Below are 27054 nucleotides of genomic sequence, written 5' to 3' on the forward strand. Positions count from 1 at the left end.
ATATTTAAATAATAGTGTTTTATTAAACGCCTATCAGACTTTTGAGCTCAAAGAGCTCAAAAGCTTAGAACAGCTAACTCTTTGAGCTCAGAGAGCTTAGAATAACACATAAATTATATTTTCGAGCTCAAAAACGTCATAAGTGCAATTTGAAGCGCTTAGATATGGAATTAGCAGGAAGTTGCAGGGATGGCCTTTAGGGTCCACCATTTTTCTAATTTTTTACGATATAATTGAATGAAAAATGAGCAGTTAAGAATAAAACGCAGAAACAATGTCTAATCTTGCAACTTTCCTTCAGCTCATTTTGGCAGAAACGGAAATGCCGTACATAGATGGCTCATCGTAAACGCGCATGATTTGAAACATAACAGTGTGGAGTAATAAAGTTTTTTGCATAATGGGAATAATTAGAGAGTGCTCTACGATCAATAAATTTCTCTCTTTTTAAAATTTTATATCACAGAAAAACCCACTTTGTTTTTATAATAATACATTAGTGCCATCATTATTTAGATTTAAAAAAAAACGCATGCTACTGCTCATATTCATTTGTTACAAAAGTGTATCTTTAGCAAAAAATTACACATGTCTGCCTGGAACAGAAAAATCAAAGTTATTAATTATGCCTTTACTAAAAGAATGACGAAAAAACAAATAAAGATTGAAATATCATTATTAAGTTTCATAAAATAGAGTTCATTTTTTGATTCAACGAAATTATTATAACGTTAAAGTAAGAAAAAAAAATGTATAAAATTATTTTATTAAACAACAATTCACATTGAAGTTTAAATTAAATAACACATCAAATCTGATTTCTGTACAAATTGTAACAAAATAGAAAGCCAATGCTTTTGTAATTGTCTAATAAACTCGAGTATAACGTATAAGTAAACGGTTTTCCGCATTAAATTTGCGGTTGAGTGTATCATTGTTTGCACATCAATGCATACTATCTCAGCTCATAGCAGATAATAGCAAGCCCATGAGTAGCAGAAATCGAGTGGTGCTCATTATGCCAATTGCAAAGCTGCGATTCATTAATAATTGCGCGTACTCTGATACCATTCCCGGGAGAGTGGTAAACGGTAGAATGGTAAAAAGATAATGAAAAATTTTTAATGTTTGTTTTTATTAAAAGGCATCGATAAACGCTAATGAATATATTTTTCTTTTAGTTTTTATTACTATTGAAGATTTTTATAATAACAGTGCTCATTGAGCTTCTATGTTCAAGTTATTTCAGACAATTTTAAATAACAAAACAATTAAATCGATTATTTGATCTTTAACTTAAAAACTTTCATTACTATTTACAAATTAAGTTCACAAATAATACACTTAAACTCATCGATCTTATAAAAATAAAAAGTTTCAAATGACATGGTAAGTCTAGTTTTATGGCGCTCTTACTGTAAGCCTCTCTACACGGGTCCATATGTTATAAAAATTTTCGTACAACAAAAATTATAATGCCTGGTCATGAAATGTAAGATTTTCTCGAATTTCTTTCTTAAATATCAAAAATTGAATATTGTGAGTACTTATTCTAGTTATTTATATGGTAAGTCATCTTGAAGACATCAGTTGTCGTTAAGAAGTCTTCTCTGTAAACGTACGTGGATAAAAAAGCTTCTCGCTTTGGATAATGCAGTTCGAACCCTCAGAAAATAATGTCAGCGAGAGATAAAAGAGGATTTGCTGTTGTCGATAGATGCTTTCTTATGGGTTAAAACTGCAGAGCTCAGTGGGTCATGAAGGTATTGATTTTGTCTATAGAAGAAATTATTTTCATAAATTCACTCTGACGCACAAATTATTGGCGACGGGAATGTAGCCAACTTCACAGAAGCAATGATAATCCAGACAAACAGAATTTTTTGTGACACATTGTTCGTCGCGCCAGCAGAGACCTTTTAGAAGCGGATAACATGTTGAAATATTGATCGCCACACTGTTTTCTTTGCATGAACACTTTTTTTCATTTGAGCATTCTCCGTGCCAGGGTTCTCCACATTCCAGATCATCGCTACAAGAAGACATCGCCATCTCTGCAATCAAACAATGCAATTAGGCATTTAAATTCTATTCCATCGCGACGTTCAAGAAATTTTGAGGAAGGTATTCTTACTTATTTGATCTTTAATTCTAAAAGTAAAATTTCAAATATGCAATAGTATTGATGAATAACTTTGATACTATTTTCAATTTTCAATTAAACGTCAACAGAAAGGAATTTATGTACTTCACAGTACCAGATTAAATTGAAATAATAAACCTTATAATAAAATAATTACAAAAAAATACAAGAAATTAATTTTACTTCGCAAGTTTCCATCACGGAGATGAGAATATTAACCTTCAGAGTATACGACTCCAAACAGAATTTTAGAGTACACACAGGGTCAAATTGACCCTACTTGACTTTCGAAGAATTATATTTCAGAAACAATGCATTTTATCGAAATTCAGGTTACTACATTTTTGGTAGGTAAAAAAATTAATTAAAAACGAACCTATTTTTGAGAAATATTTCAGGATAAAAAAAATTCTGGGATCAAAATGACCCCCAATGTATTCCAAGGGTTAAAAAAAATGGGTTGAGAAGTTGATATTTTCAAAAGTTATTGTTTTTATTTCTCTATAAAGAAAAATCCACGCCATAAGCCATCAAAACAAATCTTTATGTAAAACTTCTAGTGAATCGATTTAAAATATATCTTGATTAGTTCAGCGATCATTTTTCTTTCTAACAGTATGCTGTTTGTATCATTTGTAAGTACAATATGACTGTCAAATACGATTTGATGTGACAAAACGTGAAAATCTTGATTTCTAAGTGATAATACAGCTTACCGTCGCGCTTGCGTTTCAGACATGCAATAATATTTTTGCATCCATTTTTTTACCAGATATTTAATAATATTTCAAGAATCTACAAATAAACATTCAACCCAAAAAATTAAAAATTCAGACAGTTAGAGACTAGTAAAGTAGGGGGAGTCAAAAAGATAACGCGTTCCTGTTGACATGACTTTAACTCTTAATACCCTCCCGAAATTGAAAAACAAAAATTTAGATTCCTAATCAGTCACGATACCATTATCGTCTGAACCAAAAAAAAAGTTGGTTCGAAGAGCTCAAACCCTTGGATTACACTATTTCTCGAGCGTTTTGAACTCGTACTTAGTAAGAAGTTCTAGGGATGGCCTGTAGGGTCAATCGTTTTTCAGTTTTTTTTTTTTTTTTAATATTTTCGAGTTTTTTGAAAATAGTAAAAATTGTAATTATTTTATAAATCGAGTTCATTCCATAAAGAAAAGTATTGAGAGAGCCCACACCATATTTTACGTAAATCGGTTCAGTTGAATTGGAGGTATCATGTCACCCATCTTCAAAGAAATATTTTTTAGAAAAATGTGTTAAAAGTTTTATGCTCCTCCTAGACTATCTAAATTCTACGTCACTAAAGTAGCTATATCTCTGAAAGTAATTGGATTTTCAAAAAATCCTTGAAAGGGCATATTCTTAAAGGTTTGAACTTTGAAAATAGATTTTTTTACAATTCTAGACCAGAATATCCCCCTAAAAAAGAATTTTACTCACTTGGTAAGCACTGTTTTTCTGAAGCAGCATAAAAGCCTTGCTGACATTGACATGTACTACTTTGAAAACACTCAGAGTTATCAAATTCACAAGGACTTTCATTCGAACATTCTGTACCAAGCTTCGGTGCACAGTAAGATCTGTCTCGTGCATAGTAATTAGTTCCGCAAATACATTTTTTATCAATGGAACATACCGCATTGGATATTGTGCTGCAATCTGAACTCCATCGGCAGGATCCTCCGAGTGACTCTTTTTTGGAATGAAAGTAGTTATTAGGATAGATAGTTGATACTCATGATTCGTAAAAATGATAAAATATTTCGTATAGAAAAATTAAGTCTTACTTGGTACGCATTCACCGAAGATCATGTCATGATTTGGCATACACAAGCATTGTCCATGAAAGCAAAATCCGTTTATCTCAGAACATTCAGTATTGTCATCACAAGGAACGGAGGATCGTATCAAACATATTGTACTGTTTATTGCGACGTAATTTTTGGTGCAAGTGCATCTCTTATTTGAGCAGTATGAATTACTAATATCCGAGCAGCTAAGATCGGAAGAACATGATTTTATTGAAATCCCTAATAAGAAAAATTTTGTATTGATAAATGTTTTCAGACATTGATTAAGGTAAAAGTCCCAATAGATGATCACGTACCAGTATATGATCACTTCATGTATCTGTATATCTATATTCACAAATATAGGTATACAAATACATGGAGTGATCATATACTGGTACATGATCATCTATTGGGGCTTTTACCTTATATACTAATAGAAAAAATTAATTCTAATAAAATATTATTTTCGCGAAAAAAAAATCATTTTTTTAAGACAACCGGTTACTTCCGAGAATTTTTTATCTTAAATTTTTTCATGGGCCAAAAGAATCATATTTTGAATCGATAATTATCCTCATAACCATGCTAACTGAAATTTGCTGTTGATCTGCGTCCACAGTCGATAACCAACTAAAGAGTTGAAAGAGCAAAAGTTTTAGTTAAGTTGACAGTAACTTCCTCTGCAATTTGGCGTCAAGACTTAATGTGTAAGGTCCTTTAGTAAAGTTGTAGTAAAAGGATATTGACTACAAGCTTGATGTTAACTTGCATTCCAATTCCGGCCGTAAGTTTCCATCAAATTGTATACAACTTTGATTTAGAAAGACTTTTCGTAAGCTTTACGATAACTTTACTTATACTGTACTGCATGTTCTTGCACAGAAAGTAAGGCTATCAGGATATTTTCTGACATGATTTGACAGAATATTATTTTCAATTGATACCGAAAATTTTTAACCCAACAAAAATTCTCAAAAATTAGAAAGAAACTTCAATTTTTGTTTTCTTTTTTGCTCCAGTAAAAATTTTTTTATTCAATGTACTGAAACATCTTTGAAAAAAATGAAAATTTGAGTTCTACATATTCTGAATAGTATCTGACTTTATTGGAAAGGAAAGTGAAAAAAAGTTTGGAAGATCCAAAAGTGCACACCTCATAACGCTCGTTCATTTTTTAAGAAAAAAATAAATTGTGTAATTGATTAAAAAAAAAAAAAAAAAAAAAAAAAAAATAATTAAGTAATTTCTTACATAGTATTTTTTATTTCTTATTAAATACACCGGCACACAAAAAAAAAGTGGAATGTACTTTGGACCGGACCTACCGACCGACATGTATTTCGACCCACTGAATCCGAATTTAAAGTCTGTTTGGCCCGGTTACCCTCCAGTTTTGAGTAAAACGCAAAAAACCTCAAAAAAGGGCAAAAAATTGCAAAAAACTGCAATCATAGCAATGAAAAAATTTTTGTGGACCTCGATCACGTACACAGAGAAAAAAATTTTGCTATAGGAACTCTATAGTAGTTAGTTAGTTGAAAAAGTTCCAGTAAGTTAACGTATTCTTATGGTAACAATACCGTTTGGCTCCTGCAACTCTACATCGTTGAGCTCTGAGAGCTAAACGTTATTTACCTCTCACAACTCTACAGGATCGTTCTGAGACTATAACAAATTTTTGGCAGTCTGTTTGATAATTTTTTTTACGATTTAGCATTGATAATTTAATAAAAAGTTTGGAAAATCCAAAAGTACACGCCTCATAACGCTCATCCATTTTTTAAGAAAAAATAAATTGTGTAATTGTCTCAAAAAAAAGAAAAATTATAATTAAGTAATTTCTGACAGAGTATTTTTTTTTTAAATATCAGCGCCCTTTTTTTTTGTCATCTGCGCACGCAGTCTAAAAAAATCTAGCTTGATCAAGTGGCGCCATAGTTTTCACGAGACAAATAAGAAAAATTCGTTTGTCTTTGTACGGTTGTATCGTAATGAATCTTAATAAAAATTCAATTTAAAAAAAAGTTACGTAAACTAGGCTACTGATATGAAATACGGACCCAGTTCATCGCATTCTTAAACTAATAAAAAAGGCCCAGTCTTGAAATATCAATTTGTTCGGGAGTAATCGTTGGTACATCCAAAATGGGGTGACATCCGGACATCCACGTAAAATTTTTTTCAAAACGTTTTTTTTTTTTCAAAATAGCTACATGAATTGATTTTAGAAAATAAAAAATGGTTTTATTTAAGGGTTTCTTGGTGTGCATCTACTTATATTATTGTATAAGTGTAATATGGCACATCCATAGAGACATTTAAACATCACAAAATTGCTTGACCTTGACGAGTCGAGTATAAAGCACAACCTCACGCGCTTCGCGCTATGACGCGTGCAATAAATGCGGCAGAATGAATTTATATTGCGAAAAATAATTGTATATGACAAATAAGAATAGTATTATAATAGAAATAAAATAATAATAGAACTTATATTACAAATAAAAATTATTTGTTACATAAAAATATGGTCGTCTCAAAATTATCTTATTTTCTTAATTATATCAATAAATATTGGACATAAAATCACTACCGGATATGCACAAGAAAAGATAAATAAACGAAAAAAAATTTTATTTTGTGTTAAATGGGGTCTTTTTAATGTATTCCGATAACTTATTACTTATCACAATATATTCAACTAATAAATTAAATTAACAGTCACTGCAAATGAACCTTGAAAAACCATAAATACAAAACTGTTCTGACGAAATTCAATTTGACAAAAAAAAAAAAAAAAAAACCTATTTCCTCAAATAAATAAACTGGAAACTTAATTGTCCTCATATATTTTTAATAATATGAATAACAAAATAAATCTGTTTGTCATTTTAGAAGGTTATGAAATATGTCAGCGCACTCCACTACTGCGCAACGTAGAGCGCTTATATTTAATATTGCAAAAAATCATGAAAAATTGAAGTTTTCGAAATAAAAATTTTTTTGGACTCAGATTGAGTATGATTTTCATGTATTTTGTTCCGCTGAGTTTGAATCTGAAGTTTTCTTCCCCCGCTAACGTTTTAAAATTAAAAAAAATCTCCAAAACCAAAAAAATCGGGAAAATTGCAGTTACAAATATGAAAAAAAAATCTGTAAAACATGATTAAATACTTTTCTTGTATTTTTTCACGAATAAAATACAAGTTAAAATTCTGAAAATATGAAAAATTGTAATGTCTATAAAAAATGACGTATAACTAGAATAAAGAGAACGATTTTCTCGAATTTCAAAATGTTCTTCGTTGGTATCACTCTTTTGTTCTCAACCGATCTACGCAGTGGATTTTCCTTCCGTTTGTTATTATCTCTTGGTGTATCCCTTTTAAGTGTCCAGCAAAAATCTGCCATCGTATTAATATTCCAATTTCCTTGATACCTAGTCTCCATTTCACTTACGTCTTGATGGAATCATTCTTCCTGTTCTTCATTGTAGCCTCTAAGATTTTCAGGAAAGTGGTCAATGTGAGAATCCATGAAGTGTAGTTTGAGGTTCATTAAGAAACCTAAATTTTTGTAATTTGTCACCAATTTTTCTACTAACGTCCTGTAGTTTTCGCTTTTTTGATTTTCTAAAAAGTTTTGAGACACATTTTTGAAACTTACCCAAGCTGCTCTCTCCGTCTCGTTCATTTTCTCTATAAAATTTGCATCCTGAAATAGAGTTCGAATTTGGGATCCATCCAAAATTCCTTCTTTTGATTTTGCATCACTTATCGCAGAAAATTTTTCTTTCTAATACTGGAAACAATAGTAGTACACATAGTAGTAGTACACTGGACACTTAAAAGGGATACACCAAGAGATAATAACAAACGGAAGAAAAATCCACTGCGTAGATCGTTTGAGAACAAAAGAGTGATACCAACGAAGAACATTTTGAAATTCGAGAAAATCGTTCTCTTTATTCCAGTTATACGTCATTTTTTATAGACATTACAATTTTTCATATTTTCAGAATTTTAACTTGTATTTTATTCGTGAAAAAATACAAGAAAAGTATTTAATCATGTTTTACAGATTTTTTTTTCATATTTGTAACTGCAATTTTCCCGATTTTTTTTAATTTTAAAACGTTAGTGGGGGAAGAAAACTTCAGATTCAAACTCAGCGGAACAAAATACATGAAAATCATACTCAATCTGAGTCCAAAAAAATTTTTATTTCGAAAACTTCATTTTTTCATGATTTTTTGCAATTTTTTTGGGTTTTTTGTTATTTTTTCAAATTTGGACGACTCACCGGGCTAATTAACTATTAGATTTAGATTCAGTAAATTGAAATACATAAAAATCATACGTGATCCGGGTCCACAAAAATTTTTTCATTGCTGTGACTGCAGTTTTTTGTAATTTTTTGAGGTTTTTTGCATTTTACTCGAAACTGGAGGGTGACCGGAGCAAACAGACTTGAAATTCGGATTCAGCGGGTCGAAATACATGTCGGTAGGTAGGTCCGGTCCAAAGTACATTCCACTTTTTTTTTTTGTGTGCCGGTGATATCGGCGCCCGTTTTTCTTGTCATATGCGCACACAGTCTAAAAAAATCTAGCTTAATCAAGTAGCGCCATAGTTTTCATGTGAGAGAAATAAGAAAAGTTTGTTTGTTTTTGTACGTGTGTATCGTAGTAAATTTTAATAAAAATTCAATTAATAAAAATAATAATACGTAAACTATGCTACTGATATGAAATACGGCACCAGTTCATCGAATTCTTAAACTAATAAAAAAGGCTCGGTCTCGAAATATCAATTTGTTCGAGAGTAATCGTTGGTACATCCAAAATGGGGTGACATCAGGATGTCCACGTAAAATTTTTTTCGAAACGTTTTTTTTTTCAAAACGGCAACATGAAATGATTTTAGAAAGTAAAAGATGGTTTAATTTAAGTGTTTTCTCGGTGTACATCTACTTATATTATTGTATAAGTGCAATATGGTTGTGATAGAGGCATTTAGAGATTACAAAATTGCTTGACTTTGACGAGTCGGATATAAAGCACAATCTCATGCGCTTCACGCTATGAGGCTCTCATGTATAAGCAAACTTTCTAAATTAAGACTACATAATATCTCGAAACAAGCGTAAAATTTGAAAAAAAAAAAAAAAAAAAATATCTTTGTTGAATCTAAAAATTTTTGACGTCACTTACGTGGTATACATTGATTATTGTAGAATTGTTCGAAGCCAGGTTTGCATTCACAGAAATTATTAGTGCATGCTGAATTCTCCACTGGACAATCCTTGTTTGACGTACAAAATTCTTCAGTAAGTGATGTACACCTCGTCAAGCTGAATTGATTAAATGACTTTTTGCAAACGCACGTTTTCTTCTTCGAGCATACTGCATTTTTTATTTCCTTGCAGTCGGCGTCAATTTTGCAAGGCTCGTTCAACCAAGCTAAAGGAAAGATTTCAGTTACCACCAAAATTTCAAGTTCCATATGAAAATAGGTACTTACTTGGTAAACATTTGTCATTTAAATGCTGAACAAAATGATCCGCGCATTGACACTGGTCTTCAATGCAATACGAATTATCGACAATACATGTAGAATTTGAACAATCTTCATTCAAAAGTGGCAAGCATAGTGTCTGGTTTACTGAAATGTGATTCAGCTTACAGCCACATTCGCCATTCGCAAGACATTTTGTGTTTTTTACAACAAGACAATCTTTATCGTCTTGACACTTACGTGTCGAAGAAGCTGCAATGTTTAGATATAAAAGATATTTATCGCCTGTTTTTGGAATTTATAATATATTTAAATACATACGTGGATGTTGTTCGATGGTTCGAGGTCTCACATTTGGAGCATGTGCACACTTATTATCGATGCATTTTGTTTGATTGACAAAACATTCTTCATCGCTTTCACAGTATCCCCCTAAAAATGGTGCGCATGTCACGGCGTTTAATTCGATGTAATTTGAACGACAAACACATTTATTGTCTTTGGAACATTCCGCGTACTTTATTTGTCTGCAATCATCTTGCAGCTTGCAAGGTTGTTTCAAGTAAGCTGAAATAAAATTAGTGAATTGCAAGCTGATTTCATTTTTATCGTTTGTTAAAATATTTAATATTGATTCGATGTGACAATACTCACTTGGCAAGCATCGGTTAATAGATTGTTGCGTGAATAAAGTGTCACATGCACATGTATTATAGGAACAAATAGCATTGTCGGTCATACATTTTGTCTGTTTATCACAATATTGACCCAACAATGGTAAGCATGTATTCTCATCTGTTTGCTCATGATCTAGTTCACAAACACATACATTGTCATCCGAACACATTCCGTTCTGAATGTCAGCACAATCGTCATGAGTTGTACATTTTCTATTTGAGTAAACTTGATTCAAAAACATAATGTTGCATTATCAAGTGCTATTATTTCAAACATATCTAACAATGATGACCATTGGTTTTAAACATACCTGACACACATTTATTACCAGCTTCTGATGACATGAATTTCGGCTTGCATTGACACCAGTTATCAATGCAGCGAGAATGTTTCGGAGTACATTGTTCATCTAGCGTACATTTGTCTCCTATTTGCAACTTGCATTTAAAATTATGCATAAAGGTATAACTGGAATTAAAAAGATTCTTCATATCGATAGAGCATTTTTGGAAGTAGAGTGTTTTGCATTCATCGTCAACATTGCAAGTTGTCTTTAATTCTGGAAAATCAATGAGAATTAGTTAGCTAGGAATCATCTAATTTTTCTATAATTTTTGAGAAGGTACTAAAAACAATTATTACTTGATACACATCGTTTATTGAAGTCAGTTGCATAGTCGATTTTACATTGACATTTATTGTTGATGCAAACACTATTTTCAACAAAACAATCACTGTTTTTAAAGCATGATCCCTTTAATAATGATTTACAACTTGTGGTGTCTCCATTAGTATGTTGCTTACATGGTTTATCCAAAAATGCTTAATATATTAAAGAAGAAAGTTAGTATAAGTATAGTTTAAAAAATTGCACAACGTATAATGCGTCAAAAAATTTTCTGATATGGTTTTGATATGTCCACATATGGCCTATATGGTCTGATATGCTCATTAGAGTGTTTCAAAGAAACACACTATTTTTTTTTTTCGAAGAACATTGAAAATTCTTCAGAGTATTCCTAATCAATGACGTGAAAATCTCAGCCCTTAATATTGATGTATAGAGGTGGCTATACTTAATTTTTTATTTCCATTTAAATAATATGGAAAAAATTTTTTTTTACTTTTGAATTTTGCTAGTCGAAAACGAAGCATTTTAAAGCTATGATCAATACATATTCTTGTAGGAAATTTAACGATCTGAAAAATTGTCCGATTGAATATATGCGTACGGAGAACCATTTCGGAGTTATCAGGCCTCAAACATCGAACTGTTTAAAAAAATGATAATATTTATTTATAAATACAAAAAATCGACTTAAATCACTCCCGTGTAAAAAAAATTTATCCTAAAACTGTCATAAGCTTAGGATCCTAAACGTGACACAATTTAGGACATTTTTATGACAAATTTATGACACCAAACCGAAATGAAATTTAGATTTTAGAAAAATATTGTGGATATTACTCAGAGAAAAAATTAGAAAAACGGTTGACCCTGAAGGCCATCCCTGCAACTTCCCGCTAATTCCATACTTAGGCGCTTAAAATTGCACCAATGACGTTTTTGAGCTCTTTGAGCTTAAAAATACAATTTATGGGTTATTTTGAGCTCTCCGAGCTCAAAGAGATTGCTTTCCTATGCTTGATAGGGATTTGATAAGACACTATTTTTTGAACTTTTAAACCGCAATAACTTTTTAATGAATAAACCGATTTTCGCGCGGTTGGCAGCATTCGACGCAGTTTTTAAGCCTCACAAAGAATCTTAAATTTTGAATTGATCGCGCTAGGAATTTCGGAGTTATTCCGAAAAAACACTTTTTTTGGTTTTCTTTCGTTCACGATATCTCTCGAACGAATCAACCGATTTTGATCGGACTGGTGGCGATCGACGGGGTTTTTTGAGGTTAAGAGCTGATTAGTTTTTGGAATTGAACCATCAAGCCGTATAAAAGTTATTCCAAAAAAACCAGAAAAAGTTACAAAAAAGTTGAGAACACAAATATTCGATTATCAGAGCAGCCGCTTACTATTTTTATTGTTTGCTTCATATTACTATTATTCCCCCATCATACTCCGACAACAATTTGAGATAATAGCGCATGCGCACTCCTCGGATCCGGACATTAAGTCCCCGTAAAGCTCATATTTTTTTAGACTTGTTAATTGTATTTTTGCACTAAAAAATATTTTTTCTTAAAATTGTTTTTTTCATATCGATTATTTGTTGCCGAGAAAATTTTTATGGGAAAGCAAGTATTTTTTTTTAAATTATAGCTATTTCCTAATGCGTGGAGAACTTGTTAATAGTATAAACTTTTTTTTTTTTTTAATTTTTCTATCTCTTTGATAAATTTATTGGTTAAAAATTAAAAAATCAATTCCACAATATAGGTATTAATCAATTCTGAATTTCATGAATCATAAAGATATCCTATCGTGTGGGAAACTTTTTTTATTTTAATTTTTCCTATTGTTTAAAAAAAATAGTTAGATAACAATTAAAAATTTGTTGCCGTACTGAAGTTATGAAGCGATTCAGAACTTCATGAATCATAAAGATATCCTTTCGTGTAGAGAACTTTTTTTTTTAATTCTTTCTACACGGTAAAAAATTTTTCATTGTGTCAAGTGTAAAAATGTTTGTGTAGAATTTAACATTTAAGTGTGTAGAATTTAAAATTTAAGTATGTTGATTCAACACAATCGAGTGTTGATTCAACACAGATTGTGTAAAAAAAGTCATTAACACAAATTTTTGTGTTAAATTTGACAAGAAATTTTTTATTGTGTATTTGTTTAAAAAAAAAGTTAGTTAACAATTCAAAATATGTTTCCACATGAGGGTAACAATCGATTCAAAATTTCTTAAATCATAAAAATATTTTATCGTGTGGGGAACTTTTTTTATTTTAATTTTTTTAACTTCCCGCTAATAAAATTAAAAATTAAAAAAAATCGGGAAGTTATTAGTCTTACTCAGGGTTGCAAATTTTTTAATTAAGAAATTTTGCATTGAAAATTAAAACTAAAATTTACGACCCCAAAGTCGTGATTAAAAATATTATTTTTAATTTTTAATCCCAAAATCGGAATTAGAAGCTGAAAATTTAATCTTTAATCCTAAATATAGAGTAAAAAATAAAAAATTATTTTTTAAACTAAAAGTTGGGATAAAAACGTAAAAGATTCATTTGTAACTCAAACGCTAGAATTTTGAGTTATTTATTGAAAATGAAACAAAGTGTGACGGAAGTAAGAGAGGATTCAAACTCGTTTAACAGTTGTGAGACCCTAAAATAAAAATTTTCAGCGAGAATTGGCGTGATCTTTTCAATAGTCACGAAATTATGAATTGTTTAACGATAAGGGTGGTCATTAGGGTGGCATAAAGAGATATTCCGGAAGTCGGAGAGTGTTCCAATTTTTTTTATATCTTTGGGTACCCAAAATAAGGATTTTCAGCAAAAGTTGGCGTGATCTTTTTAATAGACACGTAGTAATGAATTTTTTAAAGTTAAGGTCGGGCTTTAGGGGGTGTTCCGGAAGTCCGAGAGGGTTCAAACTTTTTTAATAGTTGTAAGACCCCAAAATGAAAATTTTCAGCAAGAATTGGCGTGATCTTATTAATAGTCACGGAATTATGAATTTTTTAAAGTTAAGGGTCGTCATTAGGGGATGTTTCGGAAGTCGGAGAGGATTCAAATTTTTTTTATACCTTCGAGCCCCCAAAAGAACGTTTTACAGAAATATTTGGCGTGATCTTTTTAATATCGTTGAAATTATGAATGAAAAACGATTTCGTTTCACGAACGTTCGGAACTTCAGGTACATAAAAAACGCCCTTTATGGAGCTTTTACTCGGTGTCTATGGGGTCGATCGATCTATTAAGACGATGAAAATCTTTCTTAGAGTGTACTCTATGATTTCCATGAGTTTTTTTCCTTAATCTCCTGTGGACACCGAGGAATAAATTTAAAAAAAAAGGTGTGTGTGCGATTCACACACGATAGAAGTGAAACTTCAGTGAATCGACAAAAGAATGAGATGAATATTTATAACAAGGGTAGGATAATTACAAAGTTTAATTGTTCAAAAATGAAAGTATTTTGATTAATTTTAAAAGATATTTTATATTTTATTTAACATATGTTACATAATCTATTACTCAAGTTCCATATTTTCAGTTTCAACAAATGATACAAGAGGCTTATGATAACTAAAATACGATACAAATATTTTAGTTTCAATTTGGTTGATATATCTTTGGAACACTGCATCTATTACCGTTTTTGATCTTGTAGTTGATTGAGTGCGATTGTTACACATTTTTAAATAAAATGTTGTATCGAGAAACTCAATCAAAGGAAGCGCTGTATCTGATGCAAAATTTATGTTAAAATCCCCACTTAAAATCATCGGAATTTTATCATAATTCTTTTTGAGAATTCGCGATACCTCTGGGGTATATTTGATCAAATTTTCATGTATAAATTCAATAACTGATTTTATTGATTGGTTGGGAAAGATGTAAATTGCTACGATCAAAATTAAATCTCCTTGGTCATTTCTGCTCTCACAGGCACATATTTCTCCAACTTTCGAAAGCTGAACAGACAATGATTCTAGCTGTTGTGCATTGAGATCCATTTGTGGCGTAACAACACGGGCTCCATCATTTACGTTGTGATAAATTGCTACTCCGCCTGCCCTCGTACGTGGTCTTTGTAATTAACAACAATATTAAAATTTGGAATGTCTACAATATCTTCATTATTCATCCATGTCTCCGAAAGAATTAAAAATTTGACGATGACACTATATTGTCATGTTGCAGATCTTGTACATGAGCTCGTAAGCTTTGACAGTTAAAGGTAAACAGTGACATCCCTTTTCTTTTATTTAAGAAATCATATAAAACATTTGTAATTGTCTCAAGTCGATTCAAGTTCAGCCTTCGAAATTCATGTTGTAGATCAATTGTAGATACTGACGCTCTTCGGCCATGGTAAAATTTTTATCATTTTTTTGAAACGAGATATAAGCCGTTTATTGATGTAACTCGTGATAATGCGACGTACAGGAGTTGTTGAACGTGTGATTTATCATATTCATATACAATCTCACCAAAAGTAGCTCCCTGGGACTTGTGAATCGTCATTGCACATGCAGAGACTAATGGGAAATGATTACGTTTTACAATAACGGTTTTATTAGGTACTAGTGGTATAGATGATGTTCTGCGATCTATTGGTACTGCCAGTGGATGAAGATTATTTTTTTTGAATTGATGCCGCTGCCTTTCTTCTCAATTTTTCTCCGATTTTTGGAGATTCTGGAAATTCTAGCCATAAACGACCTATCTCTCCTTTGTCATTATATTCAATGAAAATTAATTTTCCCGTCGCACCATTTGCTAATCCATCTGATACATCGATGTTAGTTGTTATCATGTATGGTTTGTTCAAAACCAATGTAATTTGATATGGCAAACCTCCTGTATCAATAGTTGACATTTTATGTAATTTTTGACGCATAGAAGTTTGCTGTTCAACATTTCTACATCCAATATATATATCAGTTGCCTCTGAATTCACTTTTTCTTCTATAGAATTCAAAATTTTATTGTTGTATTCAGCAACTGAATGATTATTAAAACAATCGTATACCGTCTGGACAAAGTCTCTCAGCTTCTTCTTCAGAGTAAATCCGTGACTCAATTAAATCTAGCTCTTCCTGATCTAACAACTGTCCATTACCAATTTTTGTTAATATTGTTGCAAAACTTTGATTAGCTTGTCGCATAACTTCGTTTAGTTCGAAAAATTTCAACCCTCGCCATAGTGTTGAACCTGCTATTTGTCGTTTTATTTGTTTGTAAATTGGGGTAGCACGAACTGGCGGTAGTTGACGTAGATCACCAATCAAAATTATATCTAATCCACCAAAATGGACTTCAAAATTACCGGTGATTTGCTTTAACCTTGAATCTATTTGGGACAACAACTCGGCTCCAATCATACTAATTTCATCGATAATCAATACACGAACATATTTAAAAAAGTGATCTATATTGTTGGGCTACTTCAATTGATAAAGGAAGCAACTTTGAAAGACTTATCTTCAGTGCAGTGTGTACTGTTGTCCCATTGATAGCCACAGCAGCTTTACCAGTAGAAGCACAAGCGATATAAGCATTACAAAACCCATCACTTTCAGAATATCGATTATAAATTTCCATTAATAATTTAATAACAAATGTTTTACCACATCCAGCAGGTCCTGTAAAAAATATTTGCAGCGGAGGAGGATCTTCCAACTGAAGATTGTAAATGACGTGCATCAAAAGTTCCTTTTGTTTTTGGTTTGCCATTTTCATCAGCTCATAATATTGGTCGTTAGGCATTAAATTTTCTTTCCGTTTTGCAATGGCACCAAGTTTATTTAGGGTTGCGAGACGTAAATCACTGTTTACATCCGAATTCGGATTGTCATATAGCGTTTGGAATGGATTAATTTCTGGAAATCTAGTGGCAATATCATGAATCTCATCGTCATCGTCTGCTTCTTCATTTTCGCGACATAGTTTTCGGCATAGCTCTATAGTTTTATTAATGTCTAAGTCAGATTCAAACTCTTTACGTCGCTCCAGAATTTGATTTTCATTTTCGTCGTAAATCCTAATAAATTTCATCTCTTCAAGAATCTCGAATTCTTCATTCCGAAATGGGATATGCAAAGTCACCATTTCTCTTTTATACTCATTTATATCTGAGGCTATGTCATAATTCCTATAACGAATGATGCGTTGTTGCTTTCGACGAATATAATCACCTTGCGAATTTTTAGTAAAATTAGCAACGAATTGTGCAAGTGATAATTCTTCCATTTCTTGTGGCCGCTTCTCGTATTTATCAAACCAGTTTTCCTTCCAAATACTTGTTGAATATTCATCGATATTTAATTCATCTAATTCTTTTTGTGTTCGTCTAATACGCTGTCGTTCAATAGGCCAAACGGTGGGAATATAAACTATGGAGACTGAACTTCTAGACATAGGTTCACGAAGAAGGTACCATGCTGCTTCCTGGCTTGTTAATTCAACGGTGTTGAGCATATTAACACTCATTTTTCTAGTTATTTCTACTATATCAAACTCAGGGTTTTCATCCATGATTTCATGAATTTGTCTTTGTAAATTACTTATACCCCTATTAGTTTTATTGACATATTCAACAACATACGCTGCACATGAGTATTCTTCGATAATACATTGCATATCTGTATTTGATTGTAAGACATTGAGAATAAAAGGATTGAAAGGGTTGTGCCATTTTTCTTTAGGTTGTCGCTTCAAAAATACTTTAGGTCTGGTAATTCCAGCTTCAAGAATATGAAAATAATCATTATCAGAAGTTATATGATTTTGTGCATAAAACATTTCAATATTCTCGTAATCATTGTTCTCAAGATTAATTTGTATTTGTTTATACCGCTTAGCGTAATCAGCATATCCTGGATGATCTTTCTGCATTGGTTTTAATATTGTAGTGGATTTACATGGCATAAATGGAGCATCAAATCGGCATTTCTGAGGTTGATTGGCATGTACTTTTTATAACAGGTAAAGGTATGTTTGTGACTTTGCAAGCGAATATGTCCAGAAGCTTCTGATGAAGAAATTGATATCAATTGATCAATCATCATTACAGTATCTTGATAGTTTGTACCAAGAGGATCTGATGGAGCGTCATTCAGCCACAATAAAATATGTGCATGAGGACTACCACGATGCTGAAATTCAATTCGTTTAAAATAGTCGACAACATAATAATTTCCAAATGGGCTGTTCTTCTTTGATTGGAGAATAGTTATCAATATATTGACTATTTTATTAAAATAGATAGCACAGGTCACAGCATCTTCATTCACTAGTGTAGTCTTAGATATGTAATCCAGTGACGCAGCTTGTTCAGCTGAAATTTCAGTACCGTTATTTTTTAATTTGTACAATAATTGTATTAAATTGGTCCATCCGATTTCATTGGCACTCAAAGTAAGAAACATCGTAGGTTTTCCTAGTTGCCGAATCATCGCAAAAGATCTCTTTTTTCGATCGCTCCAATACCATACTGAATTTGGTATTGAGCGCAGAAAAGCTAAATTACTTTCGATACAATTATTAATGTAGTCAGCTGACTCAACTTGCTGCCGTGTAATATTAGTATTTTTTCCCACATGTTTAAATGCAATCGTAAGCGAGTCACGAACTCTTAACCTCATAATTTTCATTGCTAGATATAATAAATGATGTGGAGTAACTCCACGCCGATCTGATCTTCGTAATTCGCTAGTTGCTATTGCGAACGGTGTTGCATTTACTCCCTCTCTGAATTTTCGGAAATGACCCAAATAAATCGATGGGAAAGAAAGTTCTTCGGCATGTTCATCAAAAATTATACTTTTGGGAATATTATATTCTCCAGGAGCGATCCGTAAATACATATCTTCATTCCAAAGTAGAGTTTTCTGTTGTGCTGTTAGACTCTCTTCGACCGGTATATCTTCACTCATTTCTTCTAGATCGATTTCATTATTACTATTATTGTTGAAGAAGCTTTCATCAATTTTAATATCGTAAAATAAATAAAGTGGAGTTTGAAGCAAATACTGAAGCCATGCACGAATTGTCCTTTTATTAACTAGTCCCATTAAATAGCTTGATCTATGTATTATTTTTCTTTTAATGTGTACGTTAATACAGTAATCATCATCGACATTACGGGGTAAGAGTTTTACCATATTGTTTACCTCGACTGGTACATTAATGATTTGTCCATAAATTCCATATTGCCCATGAACATGTCGTAACCGTCGAATTTGCATAAATGGAACTCGTGGTGAGACAAGTCTTTCCGAAATTAAGTCAAGCGGTGGTAAAACCTCAGGTATTTTTTCATATTTAAAACCGTTATAAGTAGACATTATAGGAATCACTTTCCTCCCAATTGCTTGGTAACACGTGTTGCACAGTAAAATATCTTCAACTGTATTGTAATTTTCAACTATTACCCTTAATAATTGTTCATCTTCAGCACGTGGTGATTTTAAATCTAACTTAAACCACAATCGATCACAAACGGAGCACTTATGACCAAACATATTGTTTAAAAACTTGTCGTTAAATTCTTTATGAGCAAACTTATTTCGACGAAACCGTGAGTATGGAATTTCTGGCTGTACATCTACTGGAGGGTTATCTGAAAAACCATTCAAAGTATGTAACGAGTTATCTATCACCTCTGTATTGAGAATCAATTCCTTAAACAAATAAAATTTTTTACATCGTAAAATCGAAAAATGTATATAAAATTAATTTTAAACACTCATTTTAACATAATGATTATTTTCAAATATGGTTATTAACTTATATGTACCATTTAAAATTATCCACTCTTTAGTTTAAAATTAAATTATTTTTTTTTAATATCATTTTAATTTTTGAATTTTTTTACAATTTATTTTACCATTCAAAAATATTCATCCGTCTTAAAATTGTTTTTTTTTTCCTATAAATCTAAATATTAAATCATTTTGTTAATTTAAGAATTATTGAATTATTGAATATAAGTTTAAATTAAATTAAATTTTTTTTAATATTTTAAATCATGAATTGTAAATTAGGTACATGTTTTTAAATTAAATTTTTAAGTTTTTAAGTTTTTTCATTAAAATTATTATTAAATTGAAAAATTTCTTTTAAATTATTTAACATTAAATGATGAAAGTTAGTATTAATTATTAGTACTTACAATCATTATTTACTAAATTATATCCCGTTGGAACACTATTTTATTGCTGAGAGTGGTCTAAAACAGAAAAATAAATAAGGTTAGACACATGATGTATTGAGGTTATATATATATATATATATATATATATATATATATAATACATGATCAGTTTAAAATAAAAATAAAATTTATTGATTGAAAAACATTGATATATTAGTTTATACTTAAAACAGGATTAAAAAATATTTACACTTACCATTTATTACATCAGTCACATTGACACTTATATCTGAACATCTATTTTGATTGTTCAATAATTGTTTTTTACGTGCACGAAACTCGCGACTACGTTCTGTTGAACTTTTTGCTGAATTTTTTTTCATTTTAATTTCATTTTTTTTGCGTCGATATTGACGACACATTTCGGCATTAGTTTTCGGCATTTTATAAAATTTATTATTTAGTACAAGATATAAAAATACTCACAAACAGTTAAATAATAACACACCACGCTATCTTACTAAAACGCTGTAATACGCAGCCGCATACAGTGTACAGTAAGCTCACGTAGTTTTCACATGCACTACACACGTTAAATGCTCAAATACAAGCACGTATTAAACAGTGTGCAATATACATACACACTGACATCTGCTCTCTCGCTCTGGCTCACAAATTACAGGCGACTATGCTTAGAAGACGGGAGTGGGGACGCTACGAAGTATGGCACAAAGAGGAGAGACCGATAATATACAAATTGTATGTATATTTCTGTCTCATTCTTTCCCCTGGCTTCATCCTACACATTTTTGTATTTGTGTCTCTTACCTGTCGTTTTTTCGTTGCATCCGGTTTGAAATCACAACGATTCTAAAGAAGTTTCACTTCAAAAACTCAATTTCTGTCAATTTAGTCAAAAGTCACCACTTACGGGACTTACAGTGAACTCTGAGATTTTCATGAGTTTTTTTCCTTAATCTCCTGTGGACACCGAGAAATGAATTTTTAACTGTCAAATTTCTAGGAATTTAGTCAAAAAACGCCCTTTATCTGGCTTTTACTCGGTGTCTATGGGGTCGATCGATCTATTAAGGCTATGGAAATCTTTATAAGAGTACACTCTACGATTTCCATTGATTGTTTTTCTTTAATCTACTGTGGACACCGAGACATGAATTTTTCACTGTCAAATTTTTGTCATTTCAGTAAAAAAACGCTCTTTATGGGACTGTTACACGGTGTCAATAGGTCTGAGGGGGTTGATGATTTTTTTGTGGCTTTATAGGTTTGAAATAAAGAAGCTTATTAAAAATCAGCGTGCTAACCCGATTAGCCGAGGCCATACGAATTTTTATAACATAAGGGTCGGTGTTAGGGGTTGTTCCGGAGGTCTTAGAGGGTTGATGATTTTTTTGTGGCTTTATAGGTTTGAAATGAAGAAGCTTATTAAAAATCATCTTGCTAACCCAATTAGCCGAGGCTATACGAATTTTTTAACATTGGGGTAGGTGTTAGGGGTTGTTCCGGAGATCCTAGGGGGTTAATGATTTTTTTAAGGCTTTATAGGTTTGAAATGAAGAAGCTCATGAAAAATCAGCTTACTAACCCAATTAGCCTAGGCCATACGAATTTTTATAGCATAAGGGTGGGTGTTAGGGGTTGTTCCGGAGGTCTTAGAGGGTTGATGATTTTTTTGTGGCTTTATAGGTTTGAAATAAAGAAGCTTATTAAAAATCAGCTTGCTAACCCAATTAGCCGTGGCCATACGAATTTTTATAACATAAGGGTGGGTGTTAGGGGTTATTCCGGAGGTCTTAGAGGGTTGATGATTTTTTTGTGGCTTTATAGGTTTGAAATGAAGAAGCTTATTAAAAATCAGCTTGCTAACCCAATTAGCCGAGGCTCTACGAATTTTTTAACATTGGGGTGGGTGTTAGGGGTTGTTCCGGAGGTCCTAGGGCGTTGATGATTTTTTTAAGGTTTTATAGGTTTGAAATGAAGAAACTCATAAAAAATCAGCTTGCTAACCCAATTAGCCTAGGCCATACGAATTTTTATAACATAAGGGTGGGTGTTAGGGGTTGTTCCGGAGGTCTTAGAGGGTTGATGATTTTTTTGTAGTTTTCTAGGTTGAAAATGTAGAAGCTCACCAAAAATCAGCTTGCTTATCCGATCTAGTGTTCTTATTTTTAAAAAATACTATTTTTTTTTACGAACGTTCGGAACTTCAGGTACATTGTTGTTGCGACTTAATAGTAAAATATAGTTGGGTCATTCCATGTCAAATTGACCAACAGTTGGAATTGACCCTTTTTAATTTGGATCAATTTTGGTCAGAAATTTTCTTTTATCATACAACGAACTTCTGCCAAAGGAAAAAAAATTAAAAAATTTTTTTCAGAAGATATGCAAATTCGAAATTTCGCTATTTTTTCAATTTTATTTTTGAAATATCTCGTACGCTATTATAGATGCAGGAATGGCCTTCCATTTGTTTGAAAAGGGACACGGGGCTATTGAAAAAAAAAAATATTTTGGAAAAAAATGTCAAATTTGTCAAATTTTAAATTTTTGAAAATCGTAAAAAATGACGATCGACATTAAAATTTTGGTTCAATTTTTGATGAATAGTACCTTGTACTGATTTTAAAAAACCCTGAAATTTTTAGAACTATGTGTTTTTTTTAAATATGAATTTTTGAACTTCAAAAAACAGTTTTTTCTTTTTTTTTGCAACTTTTAAATAAGGTCAAGTTGTGCAGATACATAGTATTGTAATTTTGAGCATTAAAAATTAAATGCATAACGTGGAAATATTAACCTTCGGAGTACACTGGGGGTCATTTTGACCCCAGAATTTTTCTTATCCTAAAATATTTCTTGAAAATAGGTTCATTTTGTATTAATTTTTTCAACATTAAAAACTATTTAATTTAGAATAATAACGATTGTATTCAAAAGAGCATTGTTTTACCTACCAAAAATGTAACAAACTGAATTTCGATAAAATGCATAGTTTCTGAGATATAATTCTTCGAAAGTCAACTAAGGTCAATTTGACCCCGTATGTACTCTAAAGCTCTTTAAAGTTCGAAGGTGTGTACTCCGAGGGTTAAATAATAAAATAATTTTAACTTTTTTTTATTTTTTAGACGTAATCTTAAAGTCATTTATCGTTTTTTTAAGATGGAAATGATTTGAAATTTGACATTGAGCAACATTAATGAGCAGAAATATGTAAGTAAACAAGTATTCAAAAAAACGAAACAAAATTGATATTCTAATCACATTATTATGATTTTTATTGGAAATTTATATCTGTTTGAGTTATTTGACGTTATTGAAGTGAAGAAACGGACAATAGTATATTACACACCTAGGGAAGTAAAGTAAGAAATGTCTCAGATCACATGTAATTGTTGGCCGAGGCGAAGCCGAGGTCAACAACCATGTGATCTGAGGCTTTCTTATTTACTTCCCGTGGAGTGTATGGTTTCTCCGGCGTAGCCAGTCTGTTAAGTTGCCGCTTTCCGCCTTCGTCGGACAAAAAAATAGTATACACTCCTCGGGAAGTAAATAAGAAAGCCTCAGATCACATGTTTGTTGACCTCGGCTTCGCCTCGGCCAACAATTACATGTGATCTGAGACATTTCTTACTTTACTTCCCTAGGTGTGTAATATACTATTTTGTCCGACGAAGGCGGAAAGCGGCAACTTAGTTTAGCGCAGCGGGACGAAAGTTGTCACTTTCCGCCCGGAGGGCAAAAAAATATATCATGCGTTAAAAAAAATAAGAAACTATATCATGTGTTAAGCCTGACTTTAAGATTACTCCAAAAAAATAAAAAAACATTGAAATTAATTTATTATTTAATATTTCCACGTCGTGCATTTAATTTTTTTCATGTTCAAAATTACAAAACTATGTATCTGCGTAACTTTACCTTATTTAAAAGTTGCAAAAAACAAGAAAAAATTGTTTTTTGAAATTCAGAAATTCATATTTAAAAAAAAGTACACAGTTCTAAAAATTTCAGGGTTTTTTAAAATCAGTACAAGGTACTATTCATCAAAAATTGAACCAAAATTTTAATGTCGATCGTCATTTTTGACGGCATTTTTCAAAATTTTTTTCCAAAATATTTTTTTTTTTTTCAATAGCCCTAAGTGTCCCTTTTCAAACAAACGAAAGGCCATTCCTGTATCTATAATAGCGTATGAGATATTTCAACAATAAAATTGAAAAAATAGCGAAGTTTCGAATTTGTATATCTTTTGAAAAAAATTTTTTAATTTTTTTTCCTTTGGCAGAAGTTCGTTGTATGATAAAAGAAAATTTCTGACTAAAATTGATCCAATATAAAAGGGGTCAATTCCAACTGTTGGTCAATTTGACATGGAATGATCCAACTATATTTTACTATTAAGTCGCAACAACAGTAGTAATCCTGTTGCTGCAACAGGACTTTATCCTGTTGCTGCATTATGGCTGCCTCCTGTTGCAGCTGCAGGAAAATCCTGTTGCTGCAACAAGATTTTTTCTTATATGTAAGGTATACCTTCAAACACTTGATGATAGGAGGATTAATTCCACTCAGTTGATTTATTTTTTACCCACGGATCCATACTTAAATAATTATTGTTGTCAATTATATAAATATTTTTTTTATGCTCTTAAAAACGATGTTTAGGTTAAAGGTATAAACACGGTATATAAACACGGAGAAAAAAGAAGTGAAGTACGCGCTGAGTCTTACGCGGGAACTTTTTTTACTCTACTCTCTGAACTTGCAATAGTATCGTACGGAAAATATAAGTCACTCACTTAAACAGAGTATTGCGATTTTTTGTAATAACTCCGAAATTTTTTAGCAGATCAATTTTTTTGTTGAGAATTATTTATAGAGTTCAAAAAACTACATCGATCGCCACCAACCGCGTGAAAATGGGTTGATTCATTCAAAAATTATAGCAGTTTGAAAATTAAAAAAATCGTGTTTCATCGAACTTTGATAAGATTTTTGAGCTCGAAGAGCTCAAAAACATAGGAAAGCTATCTCTTTGAGTTTGAAGAGCTCAAAAATGTCATAAACGCAATTTTAAGCGCCCAGGTATGGAATTAGCGGGAAGTTGCAGGGATGGCCTTCAGGGCCAACCGTTTTCCTAATTTTTGTAAACAGTTCGATGTTTGAGGCCTGATAACTCCGAAATGGTTCTCCGTACGCATATATTTTATCGAACAATTTTTTTAGATCGATAAATTTCCTACAAGAATATGTATCGATCATAGCTGTAGAATGCTCTGTTGTCGACTAGTAAAATTCAAAAGTAAAAAAAAATTTTTTCCATGTTATTTAAATGGAAATAATAAATTAAGTATAGCCACCTCTATACATTAATATCAAGGGCTGAGATTTTCACAATGTCTTTGATTAGGAATACTCTGAAAAATTTTCAATGTTCTTCGAAAAAAAAAATAGTGTGTTTTTTTTAAACACTCTAAGCTTATATATAATTTTTGATGTGTTCATATATCCGATATTGCTTAATATAAAAATTGGTCATAACAGGTTATATATCGTCATGTCTGAGAATTTTTTATAGGATTCTATTTCTGAGAAATGGAATGCTTAGCATTATGAGCTGTGCAAAAATATAAAAGAATCTTATATAAATAAATGAATATAAATACTTGGCTCGCATTTTAGCCCAATGTAACTATAATGAGAAGCACATCGGCACAAATTATTGATGCAAACCGAGTTTTCAAGCTTGCATGGATCGCTGTCTGAACAATACGACTCATGATAGGGCACGCACGCTGTTTCATTGATTTGAAAATAAGTTGGAAAGCATTCACATTTGTTATTTTCTGAACACAGTGAGTGCTTGATCAAACTATTGCAGTCAGTGTATGTGCTGCAAGGCATTTTCAGTTGAGCTGCATCAATAAAACATCTTAAAATTCAATTTTCATCTCGGAATATCAATAAAAATAATTAACATACGTGAATTACACTGCAAATTGCCTTCACGGAAAAAATTTGGTTCACATTTGCAATGATTGTCAACACAAATAGAATTCTCGGGACCACAGTCATCATCTTGCCGGCAAACGCTATCCAAGAATTTTCCACACATGGTTGAACTAACTTTCATTGTTCCCGATCGACAACTGCAAACATTGTTTGAGCATACAGCGTTTTTTATCCCTGAACAAGATGGGTTATTGGCGCAAGGAACTCCTAACGTAGTTCGTATGCAAAGGTTATGGGCCACGGCTAGGTAGCGGTGGCTACATTTGCACTTTTTGTTCGAGCAAATAGAGTTTTCTGGAGTGCATTGTTCATTGTAAATGCAAAACCCGCCTATAAACGCTTCACATCTTTGACCGACTTGGATAGCGTCTGATCTGCAAGTACATTTCTTCTCACTGGAGCAATGAGCATGCCACAATATTTGGCTACAATCGTTATTGTAATGACAAGTTTCGCCCAATCCCACTAAATTTTAAAAATTATTAGAAAAACTATTGGTGCTGATCTTTATGAGTCTTGAGGTAATTTGAGAATATTATACCTTGTTTGATGCATCTGTACCTTCCTTCTGGTTGAACGAGTGAGCATTTAAATGTTTTATCACAACAAGGTTTTATGAAGTCAGGATTACACTACAAATTTTTGATCATAGTTGTTATAGAAATCAATTTTTATAAACAAATCAATATTTTCAACTCATGGATAATAATATTTTTAAATTAAACCGTCGATTATATTTATGAAGAAAAACCTACTACAATAATTACGATTTTGTTTAGAAAAATACCATGACAAATAAAAAATTACCTCTCTGTCCTCCGGCCAGAAAGCGCCAACTTCCGGGCCGCTGCGCTAAACGAAGTTGCCACATTTCGGCTACGTCGAGCAGAAAAATAATATACATACCTTGGCCAGTAAAGAAGAAAGCCTCAGATCACATGTTTGTCGACCTCAACTTCGCTTCGGACGACAATTACATGTGATCTGAGACAATTTCTTACTTTACTGGCCTAGGTACGTAATATACTAATTAGGAAAATAGTTTGTTACGGGACTTATTC

At 31.9% G+C, this 27054-nt stretch overlaps 1 protein-coding gene and 1 long non-coding RNA gene across 2 annotated transcripts; both read right to left on the reverse strand.

The window, feature by feature from the left end:
- Positions 1 to 1239: 1239 nt before the first annotated feature.
- On the reverse strand, positions 1240 to 26536 carry LOC123271844 (prion-like-(Q/N-rich) domain-bearing protein 25). The gene is made up of 8 exons (XM_044738339.1): positions 25648 to 26536; positions 10799 to 10978; positions 10467 to 10715; positions 10133 to 10381; positions 9800 to 10045; positions 9485 to 9730; positions 9175 to 9423; positions 1240 to 2054 (listed from the first exon to the last, which is right to left on the reverse strand). Exons 1-8 carry the CDS (start codon positions 25883 to 25885, stop codon positions 1795 to 1797), a joined length of 1917 nt encoding a protein of 638 aa, XP_044594274.1. The 5' UTR covers positions 25886 to 26536; the 3' UTR covers positions 1240 to 1794.
- LOC123271957 lies at positions 14274 to 20012 on the reverse strand. The gene is made up of 2 exons (XR_006510989.1): positions 19973 to 20012; positions 14274 to 14883 (listed from the first exon to the last, which is right to left on the reverse strand). It is a non-coding gene; the product is annotated as an uncharacterized LOC123271957 (long non-coding RNA).
- Positions 26537 to 27054: the final 518 nt, after the last annotated feature.

This window comes from Cotesia glomerata, linkage group LG9 (genome assembly GCF_020080835.1).
Source record: "Cotesia glomerata isolate CgM1 linkage group LG9, MPM_Cglom_v2.3, whole genome shotgun sequence".
In the NCBI taxonomy this organism is placed as follows: domain Eukaryota; kingdom Metazoa; phylum Arthropoda; class Insecta; order Hymenoptera; family Braconidae; genus Cotesia; species Cotesia glomerata.